This window comes from Zootoca vivipara, chromosome 8, assembly GCF_965207765.1.
Source record: "Zootoca vivipara chromosome 8, rZooViv2.hap1.1, whole genome shotgun sequence".
Classification (NCBI taxonomy): domain Eukaryota; kingdom Metazoa; phylum Chordata; class Lepidosauria; order Squamata; family Lacertidae; genus Zootoca; species Zootoca vivipara.
The window spans coordinates 7749904-7765258 of NC_142591.1; the positions used below are offsets into that span (position 1 = coordinate 7749904).

The 15355-nt window shown below is 46.4% G+C and overlaps 1 protein-coding gene across 1 annotated transcript in view; it reads right to left on the minus strand.

Moving 5' to 3' along the window:
• Positions 1-582: 582 nt before the first annotated feature.
• The window catches only part of ADAMTS16 (ADAM metallopeptidase with thrombospondin type 1 motif 16), an 86081-nt gene continuing 71308 nt past the window's right edge, over positions 583-15355 (minus strand). Inside the window, exons 19-23 of the mRNA XM_035101543.3 lie at positions 14119-14320; positions 12469-12663; positions 9368-9586; positions 5947-6094; positions 583-2982 (exon numbers count right to left, since the gene is read on the minus strand). Coding sequence (XP_034957434.3) covers positions 2867-2982; positions 5947-6094; positions 9368-9586; positions 12469-12663; positions 14119-14320 — 880 coding nt within the window. The 3' untranslated portion in view covers positions 583-2866. The remainder of the gene's footprint in view (positions 2983-5946; positions 6095-9367; positions 9587-12468; positions 12664-14118; positions 14321-15355) is intronic.

Genomic DNA, 15355 nt, shown 5'->3' on the forward strand with positions numbered 1-15355 from the left:
TGCTCTTCTTCTTCTTCTTGAATCAGTTTGAGATCCTTGAAAAGTTAAATCCTGCAGCCAGTAACACACGCTGTAGTTATTTCCCATTCAGTAGGAGGAGAAAAGCATAGGAAAGGATCACTAAGCCTTCCTATTCAAAAGGAAGAACTTCTGTAATACGGATAATATGAGATGTTGAGGTTTGATGTAACATGTGGTCAGACTTGGAAGATTTATGTTGCTTTTGTTGTTGTTTTAATAAAGGAGATTTTTCACATCCATTCTTGAAATGTTTGGCAAACTTAGTCATATATAATGCTCACCACAATCAGAGCTGCCAAGAGATCTCTATAAAATGTCATTGCCAGCCCATCGTCTCAGTAAATGCTTCTTAAAGCATATGGATATTTTTTGCTGAGTCTGAAAACAGGTTTGAAAAACTCATGCCCAAATTTCCTTAAAAACAAAACAAAAACTCCTTGGCTGTGGGACTGCTAGCTGCTAACTGATTTAATAAATGCAACAAGAAATGGATACAATAAAAGTTTACAATGGACTATCGACACTGGAAGCAGGATCTGAAATTACTTTTGAGACGAGACATTAAAGAAACAATTTTTTTTTTATTAAACTTCAGATAACATAAATATTCAGATTTCCATTTGGAGTGACAGCACCAGAAAATCTTGAGGAAGCAACAATGCTGTAATTGCAGTTTACATTGTACTCAGGGCTGGAAGACACACTCTGCATTTCCAACAGTGAAAAATTCAGCACCAAAAAAGTCAAATTCTGTGTTCTCCATCAATTTTGCAAACAATATAAACATGTGCATTTTTCCATATTTTGCAAAATTTATTCTGCTTTTGCAGCTGAAGCCCTATCACAACAGCAGAAACGTTGTTGAGCAATTGCTCTGAAATCTGAGGCTTTGGCAAGCATTGCCCTCACACATTTAAGGCTGCAATCTTTATATAAACTTACCTGGGCATAAACCACATTGAGCTCATTAGAATTTGCTTTCAAGTAGACATACAAATGATTGCACTGCAATGTATCTTGGCAGCCATGAGAGCTAGAAACTTGTTTAATGAAATCCAAGATACTCTGGAATTGGCATTCCATGCTCAGTAACATATATATACAGTGGTACCTCGGTTTATGAACACAATTGGTTCCAGAAGTCTCTTCATAAACTGAAGTGTTCATAAACTGAAGCGAACTTTCCCATTGAAAGTAATGGAAAGTGGATTAATCTGTTCCAGACGGTCCGCGGAGTACTTAAACTGAAACGTACTTAACCCGAAGCATGGGTGTAATTGGTTCTGGAAGTCTGTTCACAAACTGAAGCGTTCATAAACTGAAGCGAACTTTCCCATAGAAAGTACAGTCGTACCTCGGGTTACGAACCGCTCGGGTCGCGAACACTTTGGGTTACGAACTCCGCAAACCCGGAAGTGTTTTCGTCGCGCATGCGTTCCGCGCGTGCGCAGAAGCGGCACATGCGCTTTGCGCATGCGCAAAAATGGCACTCGGTTTGCGACATTTTCGGGTTACGAACCGCGACCGGGAACGGATCGTGTTCGTAACCCGAGGTACCACTGTAATGGGAAGTGAATTAATCCGTTCCAGATGGGTCCACGGAGTTCGTAAACCGAAAATTCGTAAACCGAGGTGTTCATAAACTGAGGTTCCACTGTATATGCATTTCTGATCAGTGGAATTGCAGAATATACACAGCTCTGATATCAGCATTCCGTGCAGCTTCTAACCTTGCAAAACATGTTCCAGTTGCCCTGAATAGTATTACAATGCAAAAAAAGAAAAACAATTTCCTAGGCTGGGAATCTAACATGGTAGTAGTACCTTATGTTTAAATGCAAACATAGTTTTGGTATAATCAGCCATTTAAGTAACACTGATGGCAGAACACTCTTTTTTTTTTACAGCTAGCAGTACAGCATAAAACAAGGACATTTCAATAAGAGCGCTCATTTGAAAACAACAAATATAAAGGATCTTATTATCTGGCAAATGTTGAGGGAAAAGGGCACCCCTGAGGCTTGTCCTTGCCTGCCCCCCCCCCCCCAGATTCTCTCATCCGTTAAAAGCTACAGATCTAACTAAAGCAGTTCAGGTTTATTTATTGGCCAAAGAGCCTCAAGTACGTTTCAACTGCTGTAATCAGTTACAATCTTCATTTTAATAGGGCGTTGATAGATTCTGCCACTAGGGCATGAGGCACGAAGGGGCAGTTCTACACAAGGTCCCGTGGAGTTGGCCGGGAGCTGCGCAAAAACACTGGTAAAATGTAATAAATATCTCGGACGCAAAGCTGTCCCCGCCACAATAAGCCCTGTGGAAAAGCTCCTGCATAGCCGCCACAGATTTTGGTGGGGTTCGTGCAAGAGAACTCCCCGGTAGATGGTGCCCAAAGGGGTGGTAAAAGAACTAAAGTCCTTCCTCAGGCCAGACTTCTCTCTCTCTGTTGCCGGCTTCAGATGTCCATGCTCCAGGCAACTCTTCAATGTCGTTTCAAAAGAAAGTGGCAGCTTCTGAAGGATCAATTCAAATGCAGAAAATGTCCCTGTTCATTAAAACCCCTTCCCTCCATTCATCTTAAGAACAGGGTGCTTACCCCAAAACAGCAGTGGGGTGGGGATGGGGGTCACTTCAGAATACAGTACTGGAAAGTATTTGAGACACCTCACTCATCCAGGTAGCTATTGACTACATTTTCTGTCCAGGCTCATAATTAAAGTAGGCTTCAGAGCAAATTGAAGTCACTCTTGAGAATCATGCGTCCGACAATCACAGTTCCGAGTTAGAAGGCGCAGCAATGTTTGCACTCAAAAGCTACGCTTTCTGCCTGAGGAGCAAGCCTCCCTTACAAATTTGAGTTTACACAAGACCTGCAGCATTGTTTGCCGTAGAAACTATGGTTACAAACACCGTGCTGGGGAACCAAGTGGCACCAATTAAAGTAATCCTTACAGAAGGTATCTGAAACGAGAAGTGTCAAAAGAGAGAGAGAGAGGAGACTTTAGACAATATGACATTACTAATGGTTGAAAGAAACAGGGTGAATCCAGACACATACAGTATTTTATTGCTGGTGAGCCTGCTGTAGAAACACACTAATCTTGTGTTCTCCTGCCAACCTAGCAGTTCGAAAGCACGCAGTGCAAGTAGATAAATAGGTACTGCTCTGGCGGGAAAGTAAACGGCATTTCCGTGCAGTGCTCTGGTTTCGCCAGAAGTGGCTTAGTCATTCTGGCCACATGACCCGGAAAAACTGTCTGCGGAAGCGGACAAACGCAAGCTCCCTTGGCCTGTAAAGCGAGCTGAGCGCCGCATGCTGATGTGTCGTGTGAAAGCCCTGCGGCTTGCACGCATGACGTGAGCACACCCTGCAGCATGCATGCACATCTGCTGCAGAACTTTGAGGAGCCCGGCCCCTTCATTGGAAATATTCGGGGGGCCCCCTTACTTGGCACACTTGGATATAACTAATCTACTTCTCCCCTCCCCCCTAAAGCATTTTTTTTAAAAGAATGTTTTTAACAACCGCCTTTCCTTTTCCTTTAAAAGGATGCATGCAAATTTAATGGAGCAAACATGCATGTAAAATAAGGGGTAGCCGTTTGTCTGAAGCAGCAAGATGAGGCTCAATCACCATTTGATTCATGGGATGGTACATTTGTAAAATGGGTTGTGGAAGCAGGAGGAGGCTGGGTCCAAGCTGCGGGAAACCTAATTGCAGTGGATCGGTGTTCACACGTGCTTTTATATGTAACCCCAGTGCGTTTTCTAAGTGTTCCAACTGATGCCGCCACTGATGAAGAAAATGTTGATAAGACTGCTCACCTTTTGTAGTGGGTGGTGTTGTGGCCGGGCATCCAGGCCCTTGCGGTGATCTGGCTCGGGAGTGGGGGGATTGAGGCTCCTCCCGCACTAACCCCTGGCCGTGTTATGGCTGTGGGAGTTTTAAACTGTGGTGCACCCAGGGGGCTTCCGTCTCTCACCTCCTCACCAGATCTCCCAACCCACCCGCCCTCTTTTTCAGCTTTGGTATGACATGACCTTGCTACATAGCTGCCAAGTCTCCTGTATTCCCCGGGAAACCCCCGTTTTTCCAGCTGTCCCCAGCCGGAAAAATGGATTTTTTTTGTTTCCCCCCCCGGTTTATTCTGGCGCGGCGGCCATTTTGGAACTGGGCGGAGCATGCTCAGAAGCGACTTTTGATGCTGCTTTGCCCAGTTCCAAAATGGCTGCAGCGTGACTTCTGGTGCGGCGGCCATTTTGGAACAGGGCAGAGCAGCATCAACAGTAGCTTCTGAGCATGCTCCGCCCAGTTCCAAAATGGCGACAGCGCTACATCCGGTCTGCTACTTCCGGTCCAGTCCCTTATTTCTCAGGCCGGAACTTGGCAGCTATGCCTTGCTATGGACAAGGTTGGTTGGGGCCAGGTAGGAATTTTTCTACTTGGCGAATTGGCACCTGCCATTGGGTTTTCACCTATCTCGTTTCAACCATTGCAACTTTGTAAGGTTAGGCATTGGGTGAGCCTTTGTTTAATGGAGAGTAGGTTGTAGCCTCTGCCTGCCTCTCCTCATTAAAAGCATCCTGTTAAAGGGATCCTGGGGTGCGGATCCTGTCTGAAGCCCAGGTGTGGGCTAGGGCCATGCCACAACCCCAACGCGGACCCCTCGGGGTGCCCCTATTTGATGTAAGTCATAGAACTCCCTCTTTTGGTGGTTTACGCTTAGTTTCACTCCCTGTAGATGGGTGAGAATCAAGATATAGCCAGGGGACGGGGCATGCGTAACCCAACGCCTAAGCTAAATCGCTCACACCTGTAACCAATAAAGTTGTGGCCTGTTTTAGCCCATAAACCTAAATACTTGCTTCTGTGTGTTTATTAATCAACAGGGAACTGGGGGCCATGGGGCCCTGGCACCCAAGAAAGCCAGGCTGAGAGAGCAGCGCCTCTCTTCAGTCAGAATGACCCATTGCCTAGACTGCTGCAGCCAAATGTTGACAGGTGGAGAGGCTGTTCTGAGAGGGCCAAGCCCCACCTGAGAAAACTCGGCTGCTGGAGACTTGGATGGCACAGATCAGCACCGTGCAAATATCTCCTCCTCAGGTGAGGCTGTTGTCCTAAGCAGGTTTGCCACCTGGCCAGAGAAGACTTGGCTGCAGGATGCAGGAAAAGTGTGGATTTGTCAGTCCCTTACCTCAGCTCACTGTCTCGCCAGAGTGGTAGTTATCTCCCGCTTGGACTACTGCAATGCGATCTACGTGGGGCTACCTTTCAAGGTGACCCGGAAACTACAACTAATCCAGAATGCGGCAGCTAGACTGGTGACTGGGATCAGCTGCCAAGACCATGTAACACCAGTCCTGAAAGACCTACATTGGCTCCCAGTATGTTTCCAAGCACAATTCAAAGTGTTGGTGTTGACCTTTAAAGTCCTAAATGGCCTTGGCCCAGTATACCTGAAGGAGCGTCTGCATCCCCATCGTTCTGCCCGGACACTGAGGTCCAGCACCGAGGGCCTTCTGGTAGTTCCCTCACTGCGAGAAGCAAAGCTACAGAGAGCCAGGCAGAGGGCCTTCTCGGTAGTGGCACCTGCCCTGTGCAATGCCCTCCCATCAGAGGTCAGAGAGATAAACAACTACCTGACATTTAGAAAATACCTAAAGGCAGCCCAGTTTAGGGAAGTTTTTAATGTGTGTCATTTTAATGTATTTTTAATCTTTGTTGGAAGCCGCCCAGAGTGGCTGGGGAGACCCATCCAGATGGGCGGGGTACAATTATTATTATTATTATTATTATTATTATTATTATTATTATTATTATTTTATTATCACAACCCCTTAACCTCAGGTGGTCTGTTCAGTGAGTAAACCTTAAATGCAAAAGTGGAAGTTGGGAAAAACAGCAACAAAAGAAACAGAATTTACCTTTCTTTTCGGGAAGCGGGCAGAAGTTGGTGTTACAAGCCTGCGAGGCGACAGGCTTCTGGTGCGGCAGACATCCAGTGGCTGACCTCCCGTTGGCTAGACACTGAACTGACCTGACTTGCATGCCTCCACCACAGGTTGTTGTGCACTGTAAGGGAAAGCGGAGCCCAGCCACACGTTTAATAGAATGCAAACCTTTTGAAAATGTCAACGTGTAAACAGAGTGGTAAAGACAAAAGCGTAATCGCTGCAAACTTTAGCAATGCTGCTTCAGTAAGAGATCTCTGCAGTATTCCAGCTACCTGTTTACTTTGGATTATTACTGTCAAATATGCAGTTAGGCCCTTTCACATGCTACCTAATTCTATACCTGTTAATATAGACATAAAGCAAAGGGCATAGGATTGAACGTTCAGCTGCTAAATCTGGTCCCTTGTGATTTACGTCCTCGTTGGGCTGCACAGTTACCAACATCCATGAACCTGGAGGGCCAGAGCTACAGTTTGGAAATCATAGGGAAATCGTTCTGGGAATAGTAGCTCTGGGAGGGGAACAGGGATCTCCTAACAACTCTCAGCCCCCGTAGCAAACTACAACTCCCAGATTTTTTTGAGGGGAAAGCCATGCCTGTTTAAAGTGATATCAAAGTGCTTTAAATGTATGTAAGGAATGTGTTGCCAAATCAAATGAAGATTCCCTCTTTTTGAAAATCTACTGTATTTAAAAAACAAAAAGGGGTTTTAATTGATTTGTCTAACTAACCAATGACCCCCAAAACACTTATCATTGAGCTCAGTGGGGCTTAGGTTAAGATGAACAGGGTTTCAAGATGTACAATAGTTCATGGTTTCCCCTAATGCAAATTTCCATTCAGAACTGGGAAATCCATTCATCAACCTCAAAAACCGGTAGTGCAAGTTTCCCAGGAAGCTACACGCTTTCCCTTCTATTTTCTGTTTGTCCCACTGCTTTCCTCCAGGGAAATCTGCTCTTTAGCACTGAAGCGGAACAAACTGCAATTGGGTTTTTGTGTGGATTGCTATTTGTTCTGATTTAGTGCCAAAGAGCGGGTTTTCCGGAGGAAGGTGGCAGGGAAAAGGCAAAAACACTCAGATGGTTTCAGCAAGTTATTTCCGGTTTCCAATCTTAAGTTTGGATCACTCTATTTTTGAATCAGTTTGTGATTCCCCCCTCTCTCCCCAAAAAAGTATGTATGAAAAAATTGAACATAGCTATGTGTACATGTTTTATATGCAATTTTGTCTAATGTATGCATTTTTCCAATGTAATTTAACACAATGCAATTTTATGTCATTTTCACTAATGTGCGTATTTTTTGTGTGCACTTTCCTCTTAAAACTTTGTCTGAGGGGTATGGTCTGAAAGCCAATGAGGCCATCACCTTCCTGATGGTGGTCAATGGCTGGCTGGCTGACTGCCTGGTAACTACTGCAGATATATACTACCTTAAGTTCTATGAAAGAAGAAAGGCAGGATATAAATGCAATAAAACAAACAAACAAACAACAACAAGCTTCTTTAGTCAATTAGGTATTTGGACAGCAGCCTGCAAAATTTTTAAAGGCTAGCTGCTTTTCACTTTGCATATTGGTTCAGCAAGTGTGAATGAGGTCAATCTGCATTAAAATGTGAATGGGGTTATTTCCTTTCTCTTCCTCTGCTTGCTTTGCTCCAGAGAGCTAAGTGGAAGTCCACAAATCTATGTGCCGGTTCATATACAACGCCCCTGCTGGACTTCATTTCATGGTCATTCTAGAATGTAACAAAGAGATAGAACCCAGGAGCACAATGATATATGTTACTCTTGCTACTGCACTCTTTTGCAATGTTATAGTCATTTCCTCCAAACCAAACGTTTATTTTTTTAGTACCACCCTTCCGATGAAAGGTAACTTCCATAAACTTAAACTGCCAGCTCAAAAACGGATGTCCAAATGGCACAGCCAATCCAAGAATAAACCTCCATGGGCATCAAGCCATTGTATCTTTACAGTCCTCTCAAGTGCTTAGCATGGCTTATGGTGTGAAAATGCTTACAAGCAACTGAGCACCGGCAAGCCATTAATAGGTAACCCGAAACTGTGCTAAGTGCAGGGGACTTGCTGGTTTCTATGGCATAAACACATACAGTAGACGCTTCCCTGGTCATAGGCTACTTATTTCTACAGGACATGGACTTACCCAAACCTTTAGCTTTGAATAAAGGTGGCCCCACTTCAATGTTCTTTTCTGAATATGTTACTAAAATAATTGGACACCTTAATAAGCGGCTGGTATGAGACAGCCCAAACTGCTTCGTAAAGCAGATAAAAAGCATGCTCTCCCATAATTTCCTAATGAATACCTTCAGAATACCCTTCAGAAATCCGGTTTTCATGTTTACTGTCCACATATCTTAAAAGGTAAAGGTACCCCTGACCATTAGGTCCAGTTGCGGACGACTCTGGGGTTGCAGCGTCCATCTCGCTCAGGGCCGGCCCTACGGCCAGGCTGGGTGGCGCAGGGCATCATGGCACTGGTCCGCCAGGAGGGCGCCACGAGCTGAGCCTGCCTGCTGGCCAGCCGGTCCGTCGCGCAGCTGCGCGCTGCGCCCACCCGCCCACCGCACTGGGAAACGGGGCGGGAGGGCGCCGGAAAGATCTATAGGCCGAGGGAGCTGGCGTTTGTCCGCAAGACAGCTTCCAGGTCATGTGGCCAGCATGACTAAGCCGCATCTGACTAACCAGAGCAGCACATGGAAATGCCGTATACCTTCCCGCTGGAGCGGTACCTATTTATCTACTTGCACTTTGTGCTTTCGAACTGCTAGGTTGGCAGGAGCTGGGACCAAACAATGGGAGCTCACCCCGTTGCGGGGATTCGAACCGCCGACCTTCTGATCGGCAAGCCCTAGGCTCAGTGGTTTAGACCACAGCGCCACCCACGTCCCATCCACATATCTGATGTCTGCTAAAACATTTTTGTTTTGGCAAGCCTTTTAGGACACGTGAACAAGGGATACACACAGATTTTAAACTTCGCAGATTTTATTTGTATACTGATAATTTGTTTTAAATTGTTCTATGTACACTACATAGCTTCTAAATAAATAAGGGGTACAAAATATTCACACATTAGAATGAACAACATTTATATTGCACTTGGGTTAAAAAGGGTTAAAGCCCTTTTGCTATGTGCCCCTTCTTTCATCTGCCTTGACTCTACTGCCAATCAATCAATTTCCCGCACATTTGTAGTCTCTATACTACACAAGCCAGCTCCCTCCATAGATCAGACCTGGAAGTAAGAGACCACGCCAGCAGCATAAACCCAGGGCAAAAGAGACACTGTTTGAAAGAAACATGATGGATGAGGTCTAATGTGAAATATAAAACGGGTTCAAAGTTAGCGCCATCCTTACCTGAGACCAAGAAGAGGAAAACCAGCTGCCTTGAGTTACTGGTGAATAAGCAGAGTGCCTGGGACAAGGATGTAAGATGCAGGCTTTTTCCAAGTCTATGTTTGGTTTCTGAAGGTGGGAACACTTCTTAGGAGCAAGTTCTCTGTATTTTCCAGAAACGTATTTTTCTGCACAGTTCACTGTCCTCCTCTGCACTCCCTTTCCACATGTCACAGAGCACTAGAAAAAGGAGGTGCAGGGAAGGGAATACAGTGACGATGCATTAGTATTAAATAGTTTAGGTCCCCTATCTCTCTTACACCTTCGCCAGAACATTATAAATATGGCTTAATTGTGCTTTTGGTCTGACCAGCATCTCTGCAGTCAGCACAAGAATATTTCCACATTGGTTGCTCAATGAATGCTTCTGATCAGCATTCAAGCAAGTTAGCTTCTATACCTCCCCCTCCCCAGTTTTTAAATTTTTATTTTCAAACTGACACTCCACATTCTATGGCATAATCAGGGGCGGCCAAGACATTGGCACCTGGCAGGGCGGTGGGGATCGGCAAGGGCTTCTCCTTAAGGAGAAAGACTCACCACCCCTCTGGGGTGAAACACTGTGCATTGGAACGCCTCACTTTTACCAAGATTCATTCATTCATTTGTATGCCACTTTTACACACACACACACACACACACGCACACGCACACACACACACACCCCAAACTCAAAGTGACTTACAGCAAAGAAGCAGGGATGCATTTCAAACACACATTACAAAAACCATTTTGTGATATTATAGACCATATTTTTCCGTGTACAAGACTAGGTTTTTTTAAAAAAACCAAAAAATTAGGGGTTCGTCTTATACATGGGTAGTGCTGAGGGGTGCTTTCTTATTTTGGAGACCCCCAAAATAGGGGGCATCTTATACACAGAAAAATACTTCCTAACAAAAACAACAGCATAACACAACAGCATACCAAAATCCGCTTTTCAATACTATAAACCTACAAGATTACTTAAACAACACGCAACACCCAATAGCAAAAAACTAACAGGGAGCTTCACAGCTTCACCTTAGTCCTAGAGACGCCCCTCCCAAGGTGCTGCCCCCAATTCTCCTACAGCAGCTTCTTCTCAGGCTTCTCATAAGACTCAGGGAGAAGGGGGACATTTCATAGGCTTTGGCGAGGGTCTCTCTCTGCCTCAGGGTTGGGGGAGAGCAGCAAGCAATGTTGCATCACTCCGCCACCTCCCTTACCTGGTTTGCTTCTCTGGGAGGGGAGGAATCAGTGGGGCGGGCAGGGGCACCGCCTCTTGCGCTTCTGCTGCCTGAGGCGGTTGCTTCACCCCACCTCATGGGTGGGCCGGCTCTGGGCAAAACTAACTGCCTGCACTCGCCACTTCTGGTCACGGCTGGCGGGAGTTACAATGTACAGTGCACTGCTGCCGCTACATGGATTATAATGATGTATTTATTTATATCCCGCCTTTCCCCCTGAAAGGGACGTGAGGCAACTTACAGATAAAATAGTAATTTGCCTTTGCGACTTGCTTCTGGCTGGCTACTGCGGGAAACCAGCTAATGGACCTTGGGTCTGATCCAGCTTCGCATCGTTTACATAGTAATCCTGTTGGTTGCAGGGGTGTGTATATCCTTCAACATCTGTGTACATGTGTCTTATTAAAGCTCCCTGACACACACAAACCAGTTTTTGAAGGGCACGCACCTGCCACGCACAGTTTGGGTATTTGCTGAAGGAGACAAACGATTAATACCGCAAGCACATCTGCACTGTGCGGAACCGCTACTCGATGAACAGTCAAAGCTTGGCTCTTCCACAGTGTTATGAGAGACAAAGTGTTATTTTTATTTCCAGTAGCAGTTTCTCCTTGGATAAGATCTGCGGAAATCCCATTGCGAACCCCTGACGAGATAGCATTTTTAAAAACCCCTTGTTTTCTGCATCCTATATAATAAAGTCCCTGTGTCTCTGCGTCCAGTCCCTGTGTCCCTGTGTCCACGCTACTGTGCATGTGCCCCACGGACACAGGGATTGGACGCAGAGACTGGACGCACACACATGCGCGCTCTCTCCCCACCCCCTGCCTACCATTTCCCTCGCGGTCCTCAGGCGGCGGCGGGCAAGGAGGGGGCTCAAGTCCAGGGGGAAGGCAGGAAGGAAAGAGGGCCCTGGCCGCCCCTACCTTCCCCCCTCCCCTGCCTAGGCATGGACCACGGTGGCGGCGGCGGAGCAGCGATGGAGGAGCCCGTGAGAGGAGCGGCGGGGCCGCGGCCTTCGCTCCCTCTCTGCGCTCGGCTGCAGGGCACGACGGGAAAGTGAGTTTGTTTATTTGCATTCCCCGCGGCCGAGCGCAGAGAGGGAGCGAAGGCCGCGGCCCCACCGCTCCTCTCACATATGTTCTAGCGCCCGTTTACTTAATGGGCTGAATGACACTAGTAAGTTATAATTGTGTGTGAGAGAGAAATGTGCTTACCTGTGTGCTCTATAGCACACACACACACACAGTGGTAAGCTTAATTCATTCCGGAGGTCTGTTCTTAATCTGAAACTGTTCTTAACCTGAGGTACCACTTTAGCTAATGCGGCCTCCTGCTGCCGCCGCTGCACAATTTCTGTTCTTATCTTGAAGCAAAGTTCTTAACCTGAGATACCATTTCTGGGTTAGCGGAGTCTGTAACCTAAAGCGTCTGTAACCTGAAGCATCTGTAACCCAAGGTACCAGTGTATTTAGAAATAAATTCTGCGCAGGTTTGAAATTCCGTTTAAAATACAGTGGTGCCTCGCTTAACGAATGCCCTGCTTAATGAAATTTCCACTTAACAGAAGGATTTTTCGAGCGGAGGTTGCCTCGCTAGATGAATTTGTTTTATGAAAAATTTGTCTAGCGAATCGTGGTTTCCCATAGGAATGCATCGAAATTCAATTAATGCGTTCCTATGGGCAAAAAAAAAAAATTCAATGCATTCCTATGGGATTCGCTAGACGAATTTTTCGTTATAAGAAAAGACCCGTGGAACGAATTAAATTCGTCTAGCGAGGCACCACTGTAGAAGTTGTAATGAATAGAATTGCACTTTCCACTTGCTCACCTCGGTCCATGTGGAGACAAACCACTGGATCTTCTTGTGTTTGTGGCATCGCTTCAGGAGGCAGTCTTCCTGCATCTTCGGTTTCAGTTCTGAGGCACAGGCAGCATCGGACAGAACCTGAGCCCAGGGAGAAGAGCTGGAGCTTTTGCACAAAACCACTCTTTTCCTCCAGCCTTTGCCACATGTTCGAGAGCACTGAGAAAGCGGAACAGAATTTAGGGGTTGATGTTTTCCAGAAGTTGCAGGTGGGTGGGAGGGAATCAAGACATAATGAAAGATGTTAGTAGGATACTATTTATTTATTTTTACAAATCTGGCGCATTAATCAGTTCAATAAAAAACAAACAAAACCCACCCCTAAAATTACCGCATGTTGGAAAAATATTTTAAGAAAAAGTATTCTTACAAATGTCTCAGATTTAGAACATTAGGACCACCATGTGAATGGAGTCAAAGGTCTACAAGCAAATAATCAGGGCAGCTGCCATTCTACACACCCCACCCTGGCTAATCTATACTTGGAGGCATATTACTGGTCTGGGTGGTGCTGTGGTCTAAACCAGTGAGCCTTGTGGGCTTGTCGATCGGAAGGTCGGTGGTTCGAATCCCCGCGATGGGGTGAGCTCCTGTTGCTCGGTCCCAGCTCTTGCCAACCTAGCAGTTCGAGAGCACAAAGTGCAAGTAGATAAATAGGTACCGCTCCAGCGGGAAGGTAAACAGCGTTTCCGTGTGCTGCTCTGGTTCGCCAGAAACGGCTCAGTCATGCTGGCCATCTAGCAGTTCAAAAGCACACCAGTGCAAGTAGGTAAATGCCGTGTTTCTCCGAAAATAAGACACCGTCTTATATTTATTTTCCCTAAAAAAACCATACTATGGCTTATTTTCAAGGGATGTCTTATTTTTTCCTCCTCCTCCTGCCGCAGCTGGCATTGCTGCTGTGCCTATCACTATGTCTTATTTTCGGGGCATGGCTTATATTCCTTGAATGCTTAAAAATCCTGCTATGGCTTATTTTATGGGTATGTCTTAAAATATGAGAAACAGGGTAGGTACCATTGTGGTGGGAAAGTAAATAGTGTTTCCATGCGCTCTGGCTTCCGTCACGGTGTCCTGTTGTGGCAGAAGCAGTTTAGTCATGCTGGCCACATGACCTGGAAAAGCTGCCTGTGGACAAACGCTGGCTCCCTCGGCCTGAAAGCGAGATGAGTGCCGCAACCCCATAGTCGCCTTTGACTGGACTTAACTGTCCAGGGATCCTTTACCTTACCTACCAGACTGCACATGGAAACAGGCAGTCTGGAGCACATGAGTGAATAGTGGGAGCTCTTTGTGCTGGGGCTCAGCCAGGGCACCTTAAATATCCTGGGAGTGGACCTACCTGCCCCTTCAAGCCCACCCACTAGGAGGGTCCTGCCTCCAAGCCTGCCTACCTGCCTGCCATTGGCCAGTTTGCAGGCAGGCTTGGGATCCAAATTCCCAGCTGGTGAAGCAGAGCTCTAAGCTTCTTCCAGCCGGCAGGGAAGCCTCCAGCATCTGTAGCCCCCACGCCGGTTCCGGTGATGCAAGGCATCGCCGGCCCGCAATGCCGTCGTACCTAAAACGGTATGCGGACTTGTCGGAACAGCTCCAACTCCTGTGACTTTTGTTTACCTCAGACCAGGACCCAGCACTCCAGGTAGGTGGGCATTTTTGGTTGTTGCAGAGTTCCCTGTTGGCTGGGGCCGGGAATTGGCAAAGAGAATCGGACACCCATTCTGGCTTGTAGTGAATTCTCTGCATGCAACGGATGTAGCGGTACCTCTCGCCTGCTCCACACGTCAAGCTGCACTCGCTCCAGTTGCCGACAGACCAGCTAGATGTGGAGGAGGAGGAAGAAAAGATTCAAAGAAAGGCATTGGGGATGATACCAGGGGCAAGGAATCTATTTACACCCATGTTCCCGCATGGGCAAACTTTTGAGACACACGCCAATGGTGGACGCAGCCCAAGGCATAAAGTGGGGTTGGGAAAACGGGTGGGACTCTTATCTTTGGAAGGCACAGTGCAACCACCCAAAAGTCAGGCATTTCCACACCCACACCCACCCACACACCTTTCGATCCTCAAATCCAGACATCGCCAGAGCTCAAAGGTACAAATGAGCTAAAGATGGATGTGGAACAGCACCAAGGCAGCGAAGGAAGCATCCTGAGGGCCAGAGAGAGGACCGAAGGGCCACATTCAGTACCCAGGCCTGAAATTCTCCACCCCTGGCCTAAGCCAAAGTGAATGGCACTCAACTCATTTCTATGCACCATATTTCCATTCAGGATCTCCTCCAAAGATCTCAAAGCTATTTAATGTTATCCTCATCACAGTAGGATAAACAGAACTCATACAACAGTCCCCTGGGAAATTCAGTGGGTAGAGGGAATTTTTTGGAGCATCCATAGATTCTGTTTGGAATTTGCTTGTATAATACTTACACCAGATATATTTGGTGATGGGGTGGGGAGGGGGTGCAGTAAGCAATCTGGGGGGGGGGGAGCACAGCCCCCAAACTGTTCTGCACTATCAATCAAGCCTCAACACCGAAATAATACTGTTTCCCACACCTGTTATTCCGACAATCTTAACTACTGAAGTGTGTGTTGTAAATTAAACATTCCTTCCAGTTCTTGAGATAATTGGCCCCTCAGAAAAGTGGGATACAAATATTTTAATAAAAACAACCACATTAAAAATAGCAGGAGTGCTATCTTTTATAGCGACCTTACGATCAAGGGAGACATAGCAATCGAGGAAAGTCGAGTTTGAGAGAGAAATGGTATGTACAGTTAAGAGTATAAGCTGTGAGCCAAGGCATTCCTGCTTCAGTCTCACCTTAGTCATGAATTTGCCGGACGGC